The 16,841-nt window shown below is 35.3% G+C and overlaps 1 protein-coding gene across 1 annotated transcript in view; it reads right to left on the reverse strand.

The window, feature by feature from the left end:
- Nucleotides 1–16,841, reverse strand: part of CSMD2 (CUB and Sushi multiple domains 2) — a 1,001,023-nt gene that overhangs the window by 254,104 nt on the left and 730,078 nt on the right. Inside the window, exons 23-25 of the mRNA XM_051987630.1 lie at nt 7,877–8,033; nt 5,371–5,562; nt 711–837 (exon numbers count right to left, since the gene is read on the reverse strand). Of these exons, the coding sequence (XP_051843590.1) occupies nt 711–837; nt 5,371–5,562; nt 7,877–8,033 (476 nt within the window). The remainder of the gene's footprint in view (nt 1–710; nt 838–5,370; nt 5,563–7,876; nt 8,034–16,841) is intronic.

The raw sequence follows: 16,841 nt of genomic DNA on the forward strand, positions 1-16,841 counted from the left end.
CTGGTAGTACAAATCAATTATATGTGTTATTCAAATATATTGTATAATATTATACCAAATAAAAGGAAGCTATATTAACTTAGAGGCCTTTGATGGGTATCATGTTAATTAGTGTGTCCATGCTCACTATAGGAGACTTTCTGGCATTGGTGTATAAAAGCATGCAAAGGCTGCTGTAAAAAGGAACTTCAATTGTTAATGGGCTATGTTATCGAGAAGATATGTCATATTTATGCCTCCTAGCCATATTGTGTCCCTGTTAAGTGGTTAATAAAACAAGATCACAAGACCTAGCTCAGACCCAGGAAACAGTGAAGCAAGTAGTGAGGTCAATGGATAACCAGGATGTATCTTCTAAGGCGCTCTCTCTCTCTCATTGATTTATTTTAAAATTTAAATATTGAGATTACTCCCCTTTAATTTCCTAAAAGGCTAATAAACTTTTGCCTAAATCCATCACTGTTCTGAATAGACTGAAATAGATGAGTGGTGATAACCACCAGAATTTGTCATTGGGAGAAGCAAGAACGCCTTATTGCAACTGCAATGATTAGAAAATGCAAAAATCCTAGATAGCACATGAAGTCCTGGTCCTTTTCTCTAAGACTTAGTTGGAAGCTTGTTATCTCACTTATGACATAAAAGTCACTATGTAGTAATATCCCTTGAAACGAGAATATTGATTATTTCCATGAGCCCTTTTCACTTACCTTATTGTGCACCCAGCATCAGCTTCAATAGTCCAAACACAGTTGAGATTGTGGTCATAGGGAGCTGGATACCCAGGTGACAGCACTTGTCCAGACACCTCTCCTTTGATAGTCCCTCCACACTCAGCTGAAAGAAATCCCAACAGAGTGAGAAGCAAATGAGAAATCTGATAGAGTAGCTTTTTAGCAGTTTTAATGACTGTTACACCTTTTTCTGAGATCCTCCAGTATTACATAATGATGGTAATAACCCCAGGGTATAGAGGAACCTAAGAAACTGAAGTGATCTAACATGCTATCATTCTTCTTTAATAGTTTTACCTGCTAAGGGGAATTAACAGAGAAGAAATGTACAGCTCTTTTAATGTCTTATCACAAAACACCAAAAACATATCACAAACTCAAGGAAATAATATTTTTTTTTAGGCAATTGGGTTAAGTGACTTGCCAAGGATCATACAGTTAGAAGTGTTAAGTGTCTGAAGCTAGATTGGAACTTAAGTCCTCCTGACTTCAGGGCTAGTGCTCTATTCATGGAAATAAGAATTTTTAAATGGGGACCCCTTTGATCTAGACATCAGAATTGGATGCACAAAAGACCTCCCCACTATATGTTGACTCTGGGCCCTAAAGTCTTAATCAAATTAGACCTGGGTTACTAGGTAATGGGTTTCTCAGCGGTGCTATCAGGAAGACAAGCTATTAGGGACAAACAGGGAAACATAAGCAAAAATAAAAAGAAGAAAAGGTGAAGAAAAATTGTTAATACTACAGGAGGTAGGAATCACAAAATCATGGTATGTTAAAGATGAAAGGGACATTAGAACACCCAAAATGACCACTCACTTTATAGAAGAAACTAGCCAAAGTCATACAACTGGAGTTAGAACATAAGTCTAAATTAAACTAACTAAAGGTAACCTAAACTAACAAGAACAAAAGCAAACAACAAAAAAACCTACTAAATAACAACTATAATATCTGATATTTATATAACACTTTGTTTTGCAAAGCAACACATTAGTAAGCTCATTAGTTTATTTGCTCCTCTCACAATAAGCAGGTATGATGCTACTCCCATTGCACAGATAAGGAAAATAAAATTCACAGAATTTAGGTGAGTTGCCCACAGTCATACAAATTAGTAAATGTCTGGGGGAACATTTAACTCCAGATATTTCTAGCACCAAATTCAATGCTCTATCCATTGCTCCATATCACTTTTGCCAGAAGGTATCCCCTGATGGGAAAATCACTACCTATAGAGAAATGCCATTTTACTTTTGAACAGCTCAAATGATCAGTAATGAAATCAATATCTAGCTCTCAGTGATTTCTATGTTTCTTCTTTTGTCATCTGAGGTCAAATGGAATCAGACAAACTACTCTTACATGTGGCAGTCCTTTCAATACTTAAAGGCAGTTATGATGTCCCTCTTAAGTCTTCTCTTCTATAAGCTAAACATGACTAATTTCTTCAAGCACCAGTGAAATGGTTTGATTTAACGTCATCTCATCATGCTAGTGCCTTTGTTTGGAAGCACTCCAGTTTACCAGAGTGTTTCTTAATGAAGTAGCCAGAAATGAAGGCGATATTCCAGATGTGGTCTGAGCAGTAAAGAAGTTCCATGCCTCTGATAGAGCCTAAATCCATGCTGTCTTCTCTTTATCCTTAGTTGTACTGTCATTTTAGAGAAACCTTTGCCTTGAGGCACCTAAATTCCTGCTTAATGGTGAATGCCTGACTATATTATTTATTTTTTCGGGAGGGGCTTCCATCATGCTTCTCTCTCCTTCTCCTTCTACCTCTCCCTCTCTCTCTCTCTCTCTCTCTCTCTCTCTCTCTCTCTCTCTCAATGTCTGTCTCTCTTTGTTTCTGCCTCTGTGTGTCTTTATCTTTTTCTGTCTATCTCTGTGTTTTTGTGTATGTCTTCCTCCCTCTCCTGTTCCATCCCTCTTTCCCTTCCTCTCCCTCTTTGTCCTCTCTTCTCTCTTTCTCTGTCTCTGTCTTTTTCTGTTTGTCTCTGTCTTTTTCTGTCTGTCTCTGTCTTTTTCTGTCTGTCTATCTCTGTTTCTGTCTCTCTGTCTCTCTCTGTCTCTGTCTCTCTGTCTCTCTCTCTCTCTCTCTCTCTCTCTCTCAATGTCTGTCTCTCTTTGTTTCTGCCTCTGTGTGTCTTTATCTTTTTCTGTCTATCTCTGTGTTTTTGTGTATGTCTTCCTCCCTCTCCTGTTCCATCCCTCTTTCCCTTCCTCTCCCTCTTTGTCCTCTCTTCTCTCTTTCTCTGTCTCTGTCTTTTTCTGTCTGTCTCTGTCTTTTTCTGTCTGTCTATCTCTGTTTCTGTCTCTCTGTCTCTGTCTCTGTCTCTCTCTCTCTCTCTCTCCCTCCTCTTCCTTTTCCTCTCCTCTCTTTTTTTCTTCTTTCTCTCCCTTTCCTTAGCCTTCTTTTTCTCTCTCTAACTCCCTCCCTTCCACCCTGTGTCTGTCTATAATTAGGGTTAACTGATTTGCCAAGGGTTACACAGCCAACAAGTGTGTGAGACCACACTTGAATTCAGGTCCTTCTGACTCCACGGCTGGTGCTACTTAGCTGCCTCTCATATTTCTCTTAACTTACAACTTTACTCTCCAGACTTTTTGCTTCCACTTCCTCTGTGCCTACTGCCTTGTCCCTCTCCTATTTCACTCTCCAGGTTCCTTTAACTTGTATCTTCTGCCATTAAAATGCAAATTCTTTGAAAGCCAGGATTGTCTTGCTTGCCTCTATCTGTATTGCCAGGGCTTATAAACACAAAGCCTAGGGCTTACCTTATCTCTGTCTTATCCACCTATATTGCTCTTTTAAACTCCATCCTGATTAGATTTTAGACATCTTGGATGCCTCTTAACTCTACCATATCTTGGCATCCTGAGGGACATCTCAAACTCCAATAGTTACTTCTGGTTGCAATAGGTGCTATCAGCCTTGTGCCAAATGGGACCCAACTATAGACAGGGTAAGGAGTATACACATAAACCCCGGCCTCCAGAGTACGAGGAAGGAATTGGGAGCAATATCTTCGTATTCCACTTTTGGGAACATCCTGGGCTTCTGAACTACCATTGGACCCTGCTTTGGATTCAGGAAATATATTACTGAAAGACCTAGATTAAATGGAGGAATGACAGCATTATAAATATCTTTGACCATTCACACTTCAAAGGAAATTAATTTGGTCACATAGACCAATGTGAAGCATGGGAAAAAAGGCTCTTAATGCATGTGCATTCTAAAGGGATAAGAATAACAGTAGCAGACATTTACATAGAGCTTTAAAGTGTACAAAACATATTATGTATGTATTTTCATGTGATGAAGTTCAGAGCTTGAGGTCTGGAAAGTAGGTTAGGGTGGGAACAAGGGCAGGAAAGGGGGAACACAAACATCATGGATGGCGAGGTAGACAAAAAGTAGAAGAGAAGAGCAAGAAATGGTAGAGAGGAACGAATGGAGGACATAGACACAAGGATAAATTTGCTTCTCTATGTTCTTCACCTTGCTTTGGTCCCATTCTGGTCCCCAAATACAATAGTGATGAGCATAATGTTCACAGAAGGTATTTTAGCTAGTCTACAAAAAGTTGCTTTAATATCATATTTCTCCTTATAACATTCCCATGAAAAAGATAGAAAGGAATTATAATCTCCATTTTACAGATGGGGAAATGGAAACCAGAGAAATTATTTGTAGGTGAGTGTAAACACAAAATCCATGTACAATTTTGTTAAGGCACTTGTACAGGGTACAAGTAGTCAGATGAGCTCATAAATCTGGAGGCTGATAGACTTTGGAATTATTTTATTTTGGGATTCTCTCTTCTGGCAATCCATAAGAGACTCTCTAAACTTCTCTAAGCAGCTCCTATGATCATCCCCCCTACCCATAAGGTGGAGATGAAAGCCAGCATACTCCCTGAAGCCAAACATGGTCATATCTTTAACACAAGCTCATATGTCTCCTGGATTTCATCTATCTTCCCCTCATATAACACTCTGCAGAGACTTTCTTGGACCTGGCTTAACACCTTCACTTCAAATCTGTGAGTTGAGGACTTTGGAAAATTAATTATGAAACTCAAACTAGAAACCAATTATCCTAGTTTCAGTTGGTTCTTTTTCAATTGACTATATCACTTCTTTATTATAATATATGTTGAAATAACATATAAAGGAACTATTAGGAGAAATATGTAAATAGGTAGCATAAGACTAAAGATCAGGAAACTGAAATCTGGTCTTAAATTTGCCACCAACCAGATATGTGACTTTGGTTAAGCTATTTAACTCACCAATTCTTTAGTTTCCCTGTCTGTTCACTGGGGATAAGAATACTTGCCTTGAACATCTCCTACTGGTGCAGTAGGAATAAAACAAAGATGTAAGAGTGCTCTGTAAAGTATAAAGTATCACAAAGATGTAGTATATAATTATTATCAAACTGACATCTCCAGATTGAAAAAGCAACGTAGCAAATCTTGATAGTGATATCAGACAGCAAATTTATTTTATTACTGTTATAGAAGAAAAGGCAATAAGGGCAAAAAGAAAGCTTTGCTAAAAAAAAAAAAAAAAAAAAAAAAAAAAAAAAGATCTGAAGGGATAATGAGAAGCAGAGCAATCCTACCAATGCAAATGGGGAGAGGTTTATCCCAGGCTCTGCGCTCTCCAGTCAGGCACATCAAAACTGGGCTGCCTCGTAGAGTGTAGCCAGGGTCACAGCTGAAGGATACGGAACTTCCTGCAAAGTGGCCCCCATCATGAACTTTAAAGCCAAATTGGGGGATTCCAGGATCCTCACATTTGATGAGTTCAAAACCTAGTAGAGAAGATACAATTGTAAAAAAGTGACCTATGTTCAGAAACCTTCAAAGAAATTCCTTAACCACCTTTCAAAGTGATGATTAGGACAGATAAAAGGAAACATTGATAACTTCACAGATTTCACTCCTACATTTCTGAGCAGGAGATTTTTTGAGCTAAGTAACAAACTCCTTGGACTTTACAAGTAATTAATTGGTTCACATCTTTGTGTCTTTGCACTTGTGCTTATCCACATACAGAATGACCCCTCAACTCTTCAGTTATGGCAAAATCTCTAAGCATTTCCAAAACCACCTCTTTCAGGAAACCTTTCTTACCTAATGCTACCAAATTCTAATTGCTTTCTTATTGTGAGTAAGGATTGTTTCAATCTTTGTTCTTAACTCTCTACAATCTAGTACAGTGCCTAGCACACAGCAGACATTTAATAAATTGATTATTATATAATTGTATATTAATACACATGTTTAGGAAATTAAGGATCACAAGATCATAGACTTTGAATTGGAAGAAAAGAGAAATCATGTATTACAAGTGTTCTTAACTTGGGATACATGAACTTTTAAAATAGTTTAATAAGTATAATTGGTTTTCTTTGTAATCCTATAAATATATATATATATATATACCTATGTATCCATCAATATTATTTATATATATATATATGTTTATAGGATTACAAATACATACATACATATATATATACAAATATATAAATATATATATGTGTGTGTGTATATATATATATATATACACATATATATATATAATATTGATGGATACATAGGTTTTACCAGAATGCCAGAAAGGTTCATGAACACCCCCAAAATCTAAAAACATTCTAAACAAATCTCTTTTTACAAATAGGAAACTGAAGTCAAAAGAGGTTAAGCAACTTGTCCAAAGTCAAGCAGGTACAGTAATGTCAGAGGTCAGATTGAACATAGGTTTTCTGACTTCAAATCTAATTGCAGCATACCAACTCTCTAAGAATGAGAGAAAGCTTGAGACATCTTAGTGTACTCTTTTTTGATTAAGAAAGGCATTTTGGAAAATACAGTACAACCTGATCTTTCTGTCTACAAAAGGGGAAAATGAGAAAAGTATTTTCTGTCATATGTCATAAAAAAATAACCCATCACTTGGATTATTAAAGATACATTTAAAAAGTGTTACAGTGAAACTTCAATTCCAAATAGTAAAGAAATTGTGTAAAACCCTAAGAGGTGTCAGACAACCAAAATATCCAATGTGAGAGAATTAAAAATTCTTTTTTTAAATCCATAAACAAAGTAAAATTTCAAAACCCCTTATAAGATTGGTAAAATTGTTAAAAGAACAGTAGAAAAAGTAGTAATTTTTTAGGTATCATTACTTTTTTGAATATCTTCCCTTAAATATACATTATTTTTATAGATGCAGGGATTTCATGTTATATAAAGCATTTCAATAAAACTTAGTGGGGAATAGATAAGGTGAAGAACTTACAGGAATGTATGAATTCTTTTTCTGTATTTTATTATTTCTGTATTTGCTCTATGACCTGTATGATATGTGCAGGCTCATATCTACTTGAGCCTTGGCCAGCTAGAAACATATTTACTTAACCTGAGCTGATGACATTTATTGGTATTTGACATTTATCGATATTTAGTCTATTAGCTGGACCACTCTCTGCTTGATTAAGCCTAAAAGCCTGACTTTCTGTTTCTTTGAAATCAGGAAATTTCAGGGAAACAGAAACCTCCCATTCCAATTTCCCCAAATAACAACAACCAATTAGATGCCTCCCCCTCCCCTTCTCAATGCTCTCTTACTTGTGATGTAATTTCTTGTATAAAAGCTATGTATCTTTACTACTTCTTTAGCCCTCCTACCATGAGCTTTCTCTTCCTTATCTCGCAATGGAATGGCTCATCCTCCGGAGGTTTTCAATAAACAACTTTTCTGCCTTCTATTGAGTGATCTGAGTAGTCATTTTGGATAAGGGTCTTCTACGTCCCTCACAACTTCTTTTAAATGTTTAAAAAAACAAAAGCATAGTGTAATATTTTACTCCATTATGCCTATGGTTAACTACAAATACAATTATAGGATTACTTGTAATATGATTAGACACCAGGATCTACATAGGGGCAGTATACCTGAATTAAAGGGCTTGTTACTAAATAAAATAATCAGATCTTCAAATACTAGCCTTAGAAAACCAAATCATATCAGAGATAAAACGATAATTTTTAAATTTTTGTCAAAGAGGTAAGAACATTGACTTAAATATCCTCTCAAATATAAAAAAAAAAAAGACTTACTGGAAAACTGAAGTTCAAATCCTTTGCTGGTGTTCTCAGAGTCGGTAATAAAATCAAGCCACAGACTGCTGGATGTGCTATTTAAACTGATCCCCAGCATCTCTGAACGACTGAACACACCCAATAAGCGAGCAGAATTATTGCTGCCATCATAAACCTGGGCACAAGAAAAACAAGGTCAAATAATTGCATTAGAATTATAGAATGTATTAGTATGAATTTGCTTAAAAGCAGTAACAATGAAGCTCAAAATTTGAAACTTGATGAAAACCAGATAATATTGGTTGGAGATGTTAAAAACAAAAATAAAAACAGGATGAAATAAAGTAGAAACAGCACAATGGACATGACAGAGAAGGTAGAGATGGCAGCAGTAGAAAGGAGAAGAGACAGCTGAGAAAGTAGAGGTGGCAGAGATGGCAGAGGTAGCATAAAAATTAGGAATTATAGAAACTGGGAGAAGGTGACAAAAAAGAAGACACAAAATCAATTTCTCCTCTCTCTCTCTCTCTATTTTTCTCTCCCTCTCTCCCTGCCCCTTTTATGTGCCCTAACTAATGTTTGCTTCCACCCTTATTTTCTTCTTGAGTCCAATCCTGATGAGAAAGGAAGAGTTTACTCTTTACTTTGTTTCAGTGGGGACTGATTCAAGAAGCATTACACAATCCCTGCCTCTGGCCACCTATATTCTCTCATAGCTGGATCGCAGAATTAGAGCTGCACAGAACCTCAGAGACTATTTAGTCTAAACTCCTCCTTATGTGGGCAACTAGGTGACACAATGAATAGAGTGACAGACCTGGAGTCAGACTCAGGCCCTTACTAACTGTGTGATTCTGGGCAAGTCAAGTAATCCAGTTTCCTTTACTTTCTCATCTGTAAGATAAACTGGAGAAGGAAATGGCAAGTCATTCCATTATATTTGCTAAGAAAACCCCAAAAGAGATTGCGAAGAGCCAGAGACAATTGAAAACTGCTACTCAACAACAGGAACGTATATTTTAATAATTCCATTTAAATATAATTGGTTTTCTTTTTAATATTATACATTCAAAAACTATTTTAAGAAAAGTTCTGTATGTTTCATCATACTGTCTAAGGGGAACCTTGACACAAAAATGATTAAGAATTCCTATCTAAATCATCCCTGGTTGGAGGTCAAAGATACACTTTGTGGGACTATAGATTTAATTCTTGGATCCTTAAGAAGGATTTAAAAAAAATTATCCACAGTCTCACCATTTCATTTTACAATGAGGAAGCTGGGCTCTAGAGAAAGTTACCAAAATTCATACAAATACTAAGAAGCAGTTTCAGGATTTACCCAGGTCTTCTAGTTCTATCATTTTTCAATTACACAGAGGCAGCTAGTAGTACACTAGAGAAAGCAATGAGCCTAGAGTCAAGTTCAAATATGTCCTTAGACACTTAATATGTGCTTCTGGGCAAGTCAAATAACTTTTTTACTGCTCAAATTTAATCAACTGTAAGTGAGAATACTACTAGCATCTACCTTCTAAGGTTTTAGGGAGTATTAAATAAGATATTTACAAAGATCTTAGCACAGTATCTGGCACACAGCAATCACTTAACAAATCCTGTTACCTTCCTTCCTCCTTCCACGGACTACATTCTTTCTTATCCAGCTCATGCTGTCAAAGAAGAATTGACTTCCCAAAACACTTATTCCTGAACACTTGGTGACCCAAAAATTATGTCTTCACTAAGCATTACTTCTTCTTGTCATTCAAGTTTATGGGATGGCTTTTCATCCTTCATCCTTTCATGGGATGCTGTTCCTCCTATCTCTTACTAGTGGAGGAAGTACTGACAACTTCGTTGGAAAGAGATAAGACACAAGTAGAGAGTATAGGTGGTAAAAGCCTGGGTGACACTTATCAGGCACTAGAGATTTGGATTCCCAAGGAGGTAGGCTAAGTAACTAACCTCTGCCCAGCTGCATGCCATGGAGAGGCAACAGTGGCCAAAGCTCTTTGAGAGCAGGACTTTTCACTGTCAGTTGCCTTTCCTTCTTCCTTTGAATCTGAATTCTTAGTAATTCTAGCAATAGGCAACTCTGGCTGGAACAATGAGCTAGCCCTCAAAGCTTTAAGCTCACCATTCCCTTCTAGCAATTGTACAAACAATAACATAAGCTGTAGCCAAAGAAAATCCTCACAATGCATTGGTAAATATCAGAGCTGGCATTTTTGAGCGGGTAATGAATATTTCTACACAGCAAACAATTTCTTTGCTTCCATGTAGAGCTGGCTATAGGAATATTAGAATGGTTTCTTTTCCACTATTTATTATATCAAGCATACAAAAGGACAATATTCTTTAATCAGATAGGGCTGCATTTATGATTCTGGCTCAAGCTTTAGAGGGCCTATTTGAAGAATATGAAATATCTATGGAACTTATAAGTCACAAGACTCAGTGCACCCAAGATTCAGAGACAGAAAGAGGTCAATTAGTCTTTTTGTTGCATCCAAATTATACAGAAAGGGGTTTATTGTTTGTTTTTTAAACACCATTTCTCGATACCATAACAATATAAACATATCTCCTATCTACTTTCATTCCTTCCTGCTTCAGCAAGAGTCAATACTTAATCTACAAAGGTCAAAATGATGGCAAGACTAGTACTAGAACCAAGAAAAAAAGTAGTTATCAAAAGTCCAAGTAGGCTGAACAGAAAAAGGAAAGCTATAGTTAACAAAAGTCAGGAAAAGGGAGATATTAAAATAAACAAACAAAACATGCTATAATGGTTGCAAAAAATTATAATAATTATTTTTACTAATTATAATTTATAAAACATTTTGTATATCACAAACATTAAAAAAATTACATAACCATTGTATGAGGTAGGCAGGACAAATATGATTCTTCTCATTTTATAGGTGAAAAAACTAAGACTAAGTCCTCAACCCAGAGGCACACAGTAATAGGACACAATGACAGTTGCAAAGATAGCAGAAACAAAAACGAAAGTCTGACTTCATATTCACTCTTTTTTTACATTATATAGTGTTGCTTTTCAAGCAGGCAAAATTTAGAAAAGCAAGAAGATCCCTGAAAGATCTAGGAATAAGAGAAAGGTTTATAATCAAATTAGAGACAGAAAGAAAGGCAAAAAGTAAGATGGTTAATTTTGATATATAACATTTAAAAATCTTTCCATAACTAAAACTAGTCAAAATTAGAAGAAAAAGAGGAAATTGGGGGATTTTTTTTACTACAAGTTTGTTTGATAAAGCCTTATTTCTCAAATATATAGGGAACTGAGATATTTACTTAAAAAAAACCTATTCCAAAAAAGATATATGGTTAAAGAATAAGAATAGACAATTTTCAAAAGATGTCAAAACTTATCAACAGTCACATGAAAAATTATCTAAATCACTATTGATTAGAGAAAGTTTTGAGGCAATACCTCACACCTATTAGATTGGCTATTTTGATAGAAAAGGAAAATAATAAATGCTGAGGGAATGTGGAAATATCATAACACTAATGCACTATTAGCACTACTGTGAATGCCAACCATTCTGAAGAACAATTAAGAATTACACCAAAAGAGCTATAAAATTGTGCATATCTTTTGCCCCAGAAATGCCACTACTAAGTCTATATCCAAAAAAATTAAGAAGAGAAAGGGGGAAGGAACTTCTACACACAAAAATACTGATAGCAGTTCTTTTTATGGTGACAAAGAATTAAAAACTTAGGGGATAACAAACAAGTGAGAAATGGTTGAACAAGTTATGGTCAAACAAGTGATGGTACAATATTGTGATTTAAAGCTATTATACTATAAGAAATCACAAGAAAGATGGTTTCAGAAAATCCTGTGAAAATTTAAATGATACAAAGTGAAGTAAGCAAAACTAGAAGAATATTATACACCGTAACAGCAATAACACTGATCAACTATGACTTAGCTACTCTGATCAGCACAATGATTAAGACAACTTGAAAATATCCCTGATGAAAAATGCTATATACTTCCAGACAGAGAACTGAAGAATTGAGTAGATTGAAACATAGTTTTTCATTCTATTTTTTTTCTTGGCTAATATGGAAACATGGCTAATACGGAAATATATTTCACATAATTTCATATGCAAAATTAATATCCTATTGCTTGCCCTCTCAATGGCTAGGGAAAGGGTTCGAGGGAGCAAAAGAAATAGGAACTCATTTTTTTTTTTAAAATGAATGTTAAAATAAAGTATATATTTTTATTTTTTTTAAAGAAACTCCATGAAATCAGAATGAAGCAAGATCCAAAAATCAAACAGGCTTTGAGGGTGGGGGAGAGGGAAGGAACAGGCTTTAATGATGAGAAATAAAATGAAGGTGAGCAATGAATCAATAAAAGAAAAAGTATTTCTTAAGTGCTTACTAAATGTCAGGAATTCAGACAGATAAAGGTCACATAAGTCATAGCAAAACAAGGATAAGAAAAAAAACAGAGATGTGAACCTTGAATCTAAGCTAGGGGATCCTTAAGTACAGATTCCTATCAAAGCAGGAATTAGTGACAAATAGGCCTGTGGCTATAAATAATACAGCTGCATCTAAATGAAAACATGAAAAAACCCAATACTGACGGTACACTGGGTTTCAGAGCTTTGGCCAATGTTTTTTGTTGGTGTTGTTCAGTCTGTAGACCTTAATTTGGAAGACTGGACTACTTTGAAGAATACTGAGGCAGAAAAACAACACAATGCCCATCAATCGTAGAATTTTTTCCAAATCTCTAACAGCAAAAGTTTAATAACAGGGGGACAACAAAATACCTTGACTACTACTCTGTCAGGATTGAAAATATGGTTCTACTGTCCAGCTTATGTTGTAGGGCACGCTAATCATAGCATTACTGACCCCATTCTATTTAATTTTGTTCCTACAAAAGGCAGCACATGAGGGTGGGTGAGGGAGAGAGAGACTGAGAAAGACATATAGATAGTGACAGAGACAGACACAGAGCAGAGAGGCAGATACAGAAAGGCAAAAGAGAGAGGTGGGGGAGAGGGGAGGAGAAGGAGGAGGAATAGAGACAAAAAAACAGAGGAAGAGAAAGAGGGGGGGAAGTTAAGATGGAGAAGGAGAGGGTAAAAAGAGATGGGTGAGAGGGAGGAAAGAAGGAAGATAGAAAGAGTGGGGTAGAGGGAGGGAGAGAGGGAGAAGGCAGGAAAGAAATAAAAAGGGGAATTTTTTAAAGACAGATAGTAGGCTTCTTCTATTTTTGCCAAGGACTCACAAATGGTCCATGGAAGCATTAGAAAGGTGGACAGAAAGTCCAATTTTATATTCCAAACTCAACAGATCTAGAAAATAACAAGAAATTTACAAATCATATCAAAAAGAAGGGGCTATCCTGGACCATTTTGATATACAATATTACAATCTCTGACAGAGAATATACACTTTATCAGACACCAAAGGAAATGGGGGAAAAAACAAAAAGTTTGATTTGGTTTGGTAGGTACTTCTTGTTCTCTTGTTTCTAAACTTCCAGAATTGAAGTCTGCCAAGTCTTTCTTCTGCCCTATTTGCAAAGCTATTGTCTTGTGTGGAGTCATTAGAATCTATGTTCTTAAGTCTCATGGTCTTCTTACTCAATAGTTTTCAGTTCATTTGCACTTCTCTGGCTAAGAGTAAAACATAACAATGTTGATAGAGCCTCTTATTTTGGAACTTAATATCCCCAATGAAACATAGGTGAGATGTAATCTATGCACTAATTTGCATACTTGATGCATTTTAAGGATTTCTTCAGTGATCGTTCTTTTTCCCATTATTAAAGCTTAGTTTTATATGTAGTTTGTTTTGAGCTTGTTATTTCCTCAAGGTGATCAATGTGCATTTTAGTACTGTGTATTTAATAAATATAACTAATACTTAGAGAGAACTCTTTGTGGATATGTCAATGTGCTTTTTTTTTTTTTTTTTTTTTTTTACATATGTGCTTTCTCCTTTCACTCCCATTAATCTCATTTTGCCAGACAAATTTTTCATATGCATAGATTTTTTTGGCCTACCAAATCACAGATCGTAGAATCTGAGTTGGAAGGGATATAGTGCCAAGAGAGTAATCTAGGCAATGATTATGATAATATAAATTTTAAAAGAATATGAAAAGACAACTGTATTCACATTAAATGTATTACCACTTCTGGTCCAGAAAACAGATGACATAATGCACTTATCTGTTTTTAAAAGAGATATGGACACCATGAAACTGGAATAATTCATGTCAGATAATTGTTTTCCTGGTTAGTTTTACTTAATGGTTTTTTATGTTAACATGAAAGGTTTAAGGGCAGAGATGTATTTCATAAAATGAATGTAGTATAATGAATACCAGACATTTAAAAACCAACACAACAATTAATCAGTATAGGGTAGTGGAGTTGGCTCTAATTCCTGGCAAAATTCTAGAGTAATAAAGAGGATGGTTTGTGAATATCCAAAAACTAAAGAGGTGATCAAAAAGAGATAATGTTGCTTCATTAGGAACAAGTTAACATAAATATAAAGAAATAAATCAACTGATTAACAAAGATTTATTAAATTAAAAATGAGATATTTCTGTATCCAAAGAACTTATAATTTACTTGAAGAGATATCGTGTCAACAGGTAATTAATGTGATATAATGACAAGAAAAGGAAATGAACTTTTATAGCTATATAGAATTCCCAAATGAGGAAATTCTCTTTTCAGAAGTAAGTCGACACGTGTTCTGTTATCTTTTGTCTTAAAGATTTATCCAGGGTCCTATAACCAGCAGATATCAGAGGCAAGACTTGAATCCATATCTTCTTTGTTCTGAGGCTAGCTAGGTGATGATGTATGTGGATTACATACACTCTCAATAAGTTCACAGTCTAATGAGGGGAGACAACATGCAAACAAATATGTACAAAGATATAAAAAAGGATAAAGCTGAGCTAATCAACAGAAGAGATTATCATTAATAGAGAATATGAAAAGAATCTTGTAGAAAGTAGAATTTTATCTGAAACTTGAAGCAAGGAGAGAAACTATTCCCAGCATGTGGGACAGCCAATAAAAAATGCATGGAGTCTGAATATGGAGCATCTTGTGTTTCACTAAATCTCAGAATACACTGACAGGGTAGGGAAGTACAGAGTAAAGGAATAAAGTGTAACAAGGCTGGCAAAGTAGAAGGGGGGCAGCTGATGAAAGGCTTTGAACACCAGAGTGTATTCTATTTGATCTTGGAGATGACAGGGAGGCACTGGAGTTGATTGAATGGGTAGTGGGGGTTGCACGAGAAAGAAATGAGGCTCTAGATGACATGGTCCGATTTGAGCTTTAAAATTAGTCTGACAGATGAGTGAAGGATGAACTAAAGTTAAGAAAGATTTGAGGCAGACTTTTTAACCAGAAGGCTGTGTGTGTGTGTGTGTGTGTGTGTGTGTGATTTTATTAGACTATGCTAGGTATGTGATGATGAGGACCTGTATGAGATGAGAGATGTTATGAAGGAATCCATAAGATTTCACCATAGACTAGAAATGGAGAATTAGCCTAAGAAGGAAATTAGAAGGAATTAAGAAGAAAGATAATGAGTTCTAGCTTGGACATGATGAATTTAAAATCAATCATTCAATCAATATTCATTAAGTACTCACAAATGGGCTTAATACAAGAGAAACAACTAAGCAAAAGACTAATGAGGGAGACAACACATAAACAAATATATACAAAAAAAAAACATATTCAGGATAAAGAGGAAATAATTAACAGAGGAAAGGTGCTGCAATTTAGAGGGATTTGGAAAAGTTTCCTGAAGAAATTAGAATTTTAGTGGAAACATAATCAAAGACAAAAATGGTTAGAAGTCAGAGAAAAGCTGAGGGAGCATTATAGGAATGGATACAGCCAGAGAAAATGCCCAGAATGGAGATGGAGTAGCCTATTTGTGGAACTGTCTAGAGGCAGATGTCTCTGAATCAAAAGGCATGTGTTGAGGAGAAAGGTGAAAGAGGACTCGGAAAGATAGGAAGGGGCTAGGTTATGAAGGGTTTAATTGTCAACAACAACATTTCATATTTGATTCTAGAGCCAATAGGGAGCTTATTGAATAGGGAGATGACAAGATCAGATCTGCACTTCAGTAGCAGAATGGATTAGATTGAAATAGAGAAAAATTTGTGGCAGGCAGACCTACCAGCAACCTACTGAAATAATCCTCACATGAGGTTTTGAAGGTCTGCACTAGAGTACATATAATTTTGAGATTTCTAAGAGGCATTTGGAGATATGAAAGTGAAAGTTAGAAAAGAAAGTTAGGGCTACATAATTAGAACTGAGAATCATCAAATATCTGTAATGATAATTGATTCCGTGGAAACTGATCAGATCACCAGTGAAACAAAATCAACAGAATTCTGGTATAATACAATAATCAATGTTAGAACTGTTCTACCTAATTTAAATGACATTTTTCTCTTTTGTGTTAGTATCTGATAATGTTTCCTCTCATTCAAAGAATAAACTTTGTAAAGGAAATTCTTTGAATTTTTTCAGGGCAAGTTTATTAATGAATATTACTATACATAAAATCATATTTCAAATAATGTTGATAATTTCAAAATTTTTGGATGATTTGTCAGATATAACTAAGTGGATAATTTTTTGTTATTGTTTATTTTTGTTTGTTTTTTTACTTTGAAATGTGGCTGACAGAGACTTCAGGCTAGGAGAAGTATAAGTTTTATCTTCAATTCAATTCTCCTTCAAGCAATCTTATTATGATAATTGTCTGTTTTATGATGATTTCTTTACTTAAAATTAAATAACATAATGCCAAATTCAACTAACCAGGAATAGATAAACTAAATTTTGGTGTGATATACTGAAAATGAATAAACAAGTGATCAATTCTTTGACTTTGGATTCCCTCTCCCCAGACACAATGTATA

The sequence above is a fragment of the Antechinus flavipes genome, chromosome 3 (genome assembly GCF_016432865.1).
Source record: "Antechinus flavipes isolate AdamAnt ecotype Samford, QLD, Australia chromosome 3, AdamAnt_v2, whole genome shotgun sequence".
In the NCBI taxonomy this organism is placed as follows: domain Eukaryota; kingdom Metazoa; phylum Chordata; class Mammalia; order Dasyuromorphia; family Dasyuridae; genus Antechinus; species Antechinus flavipes.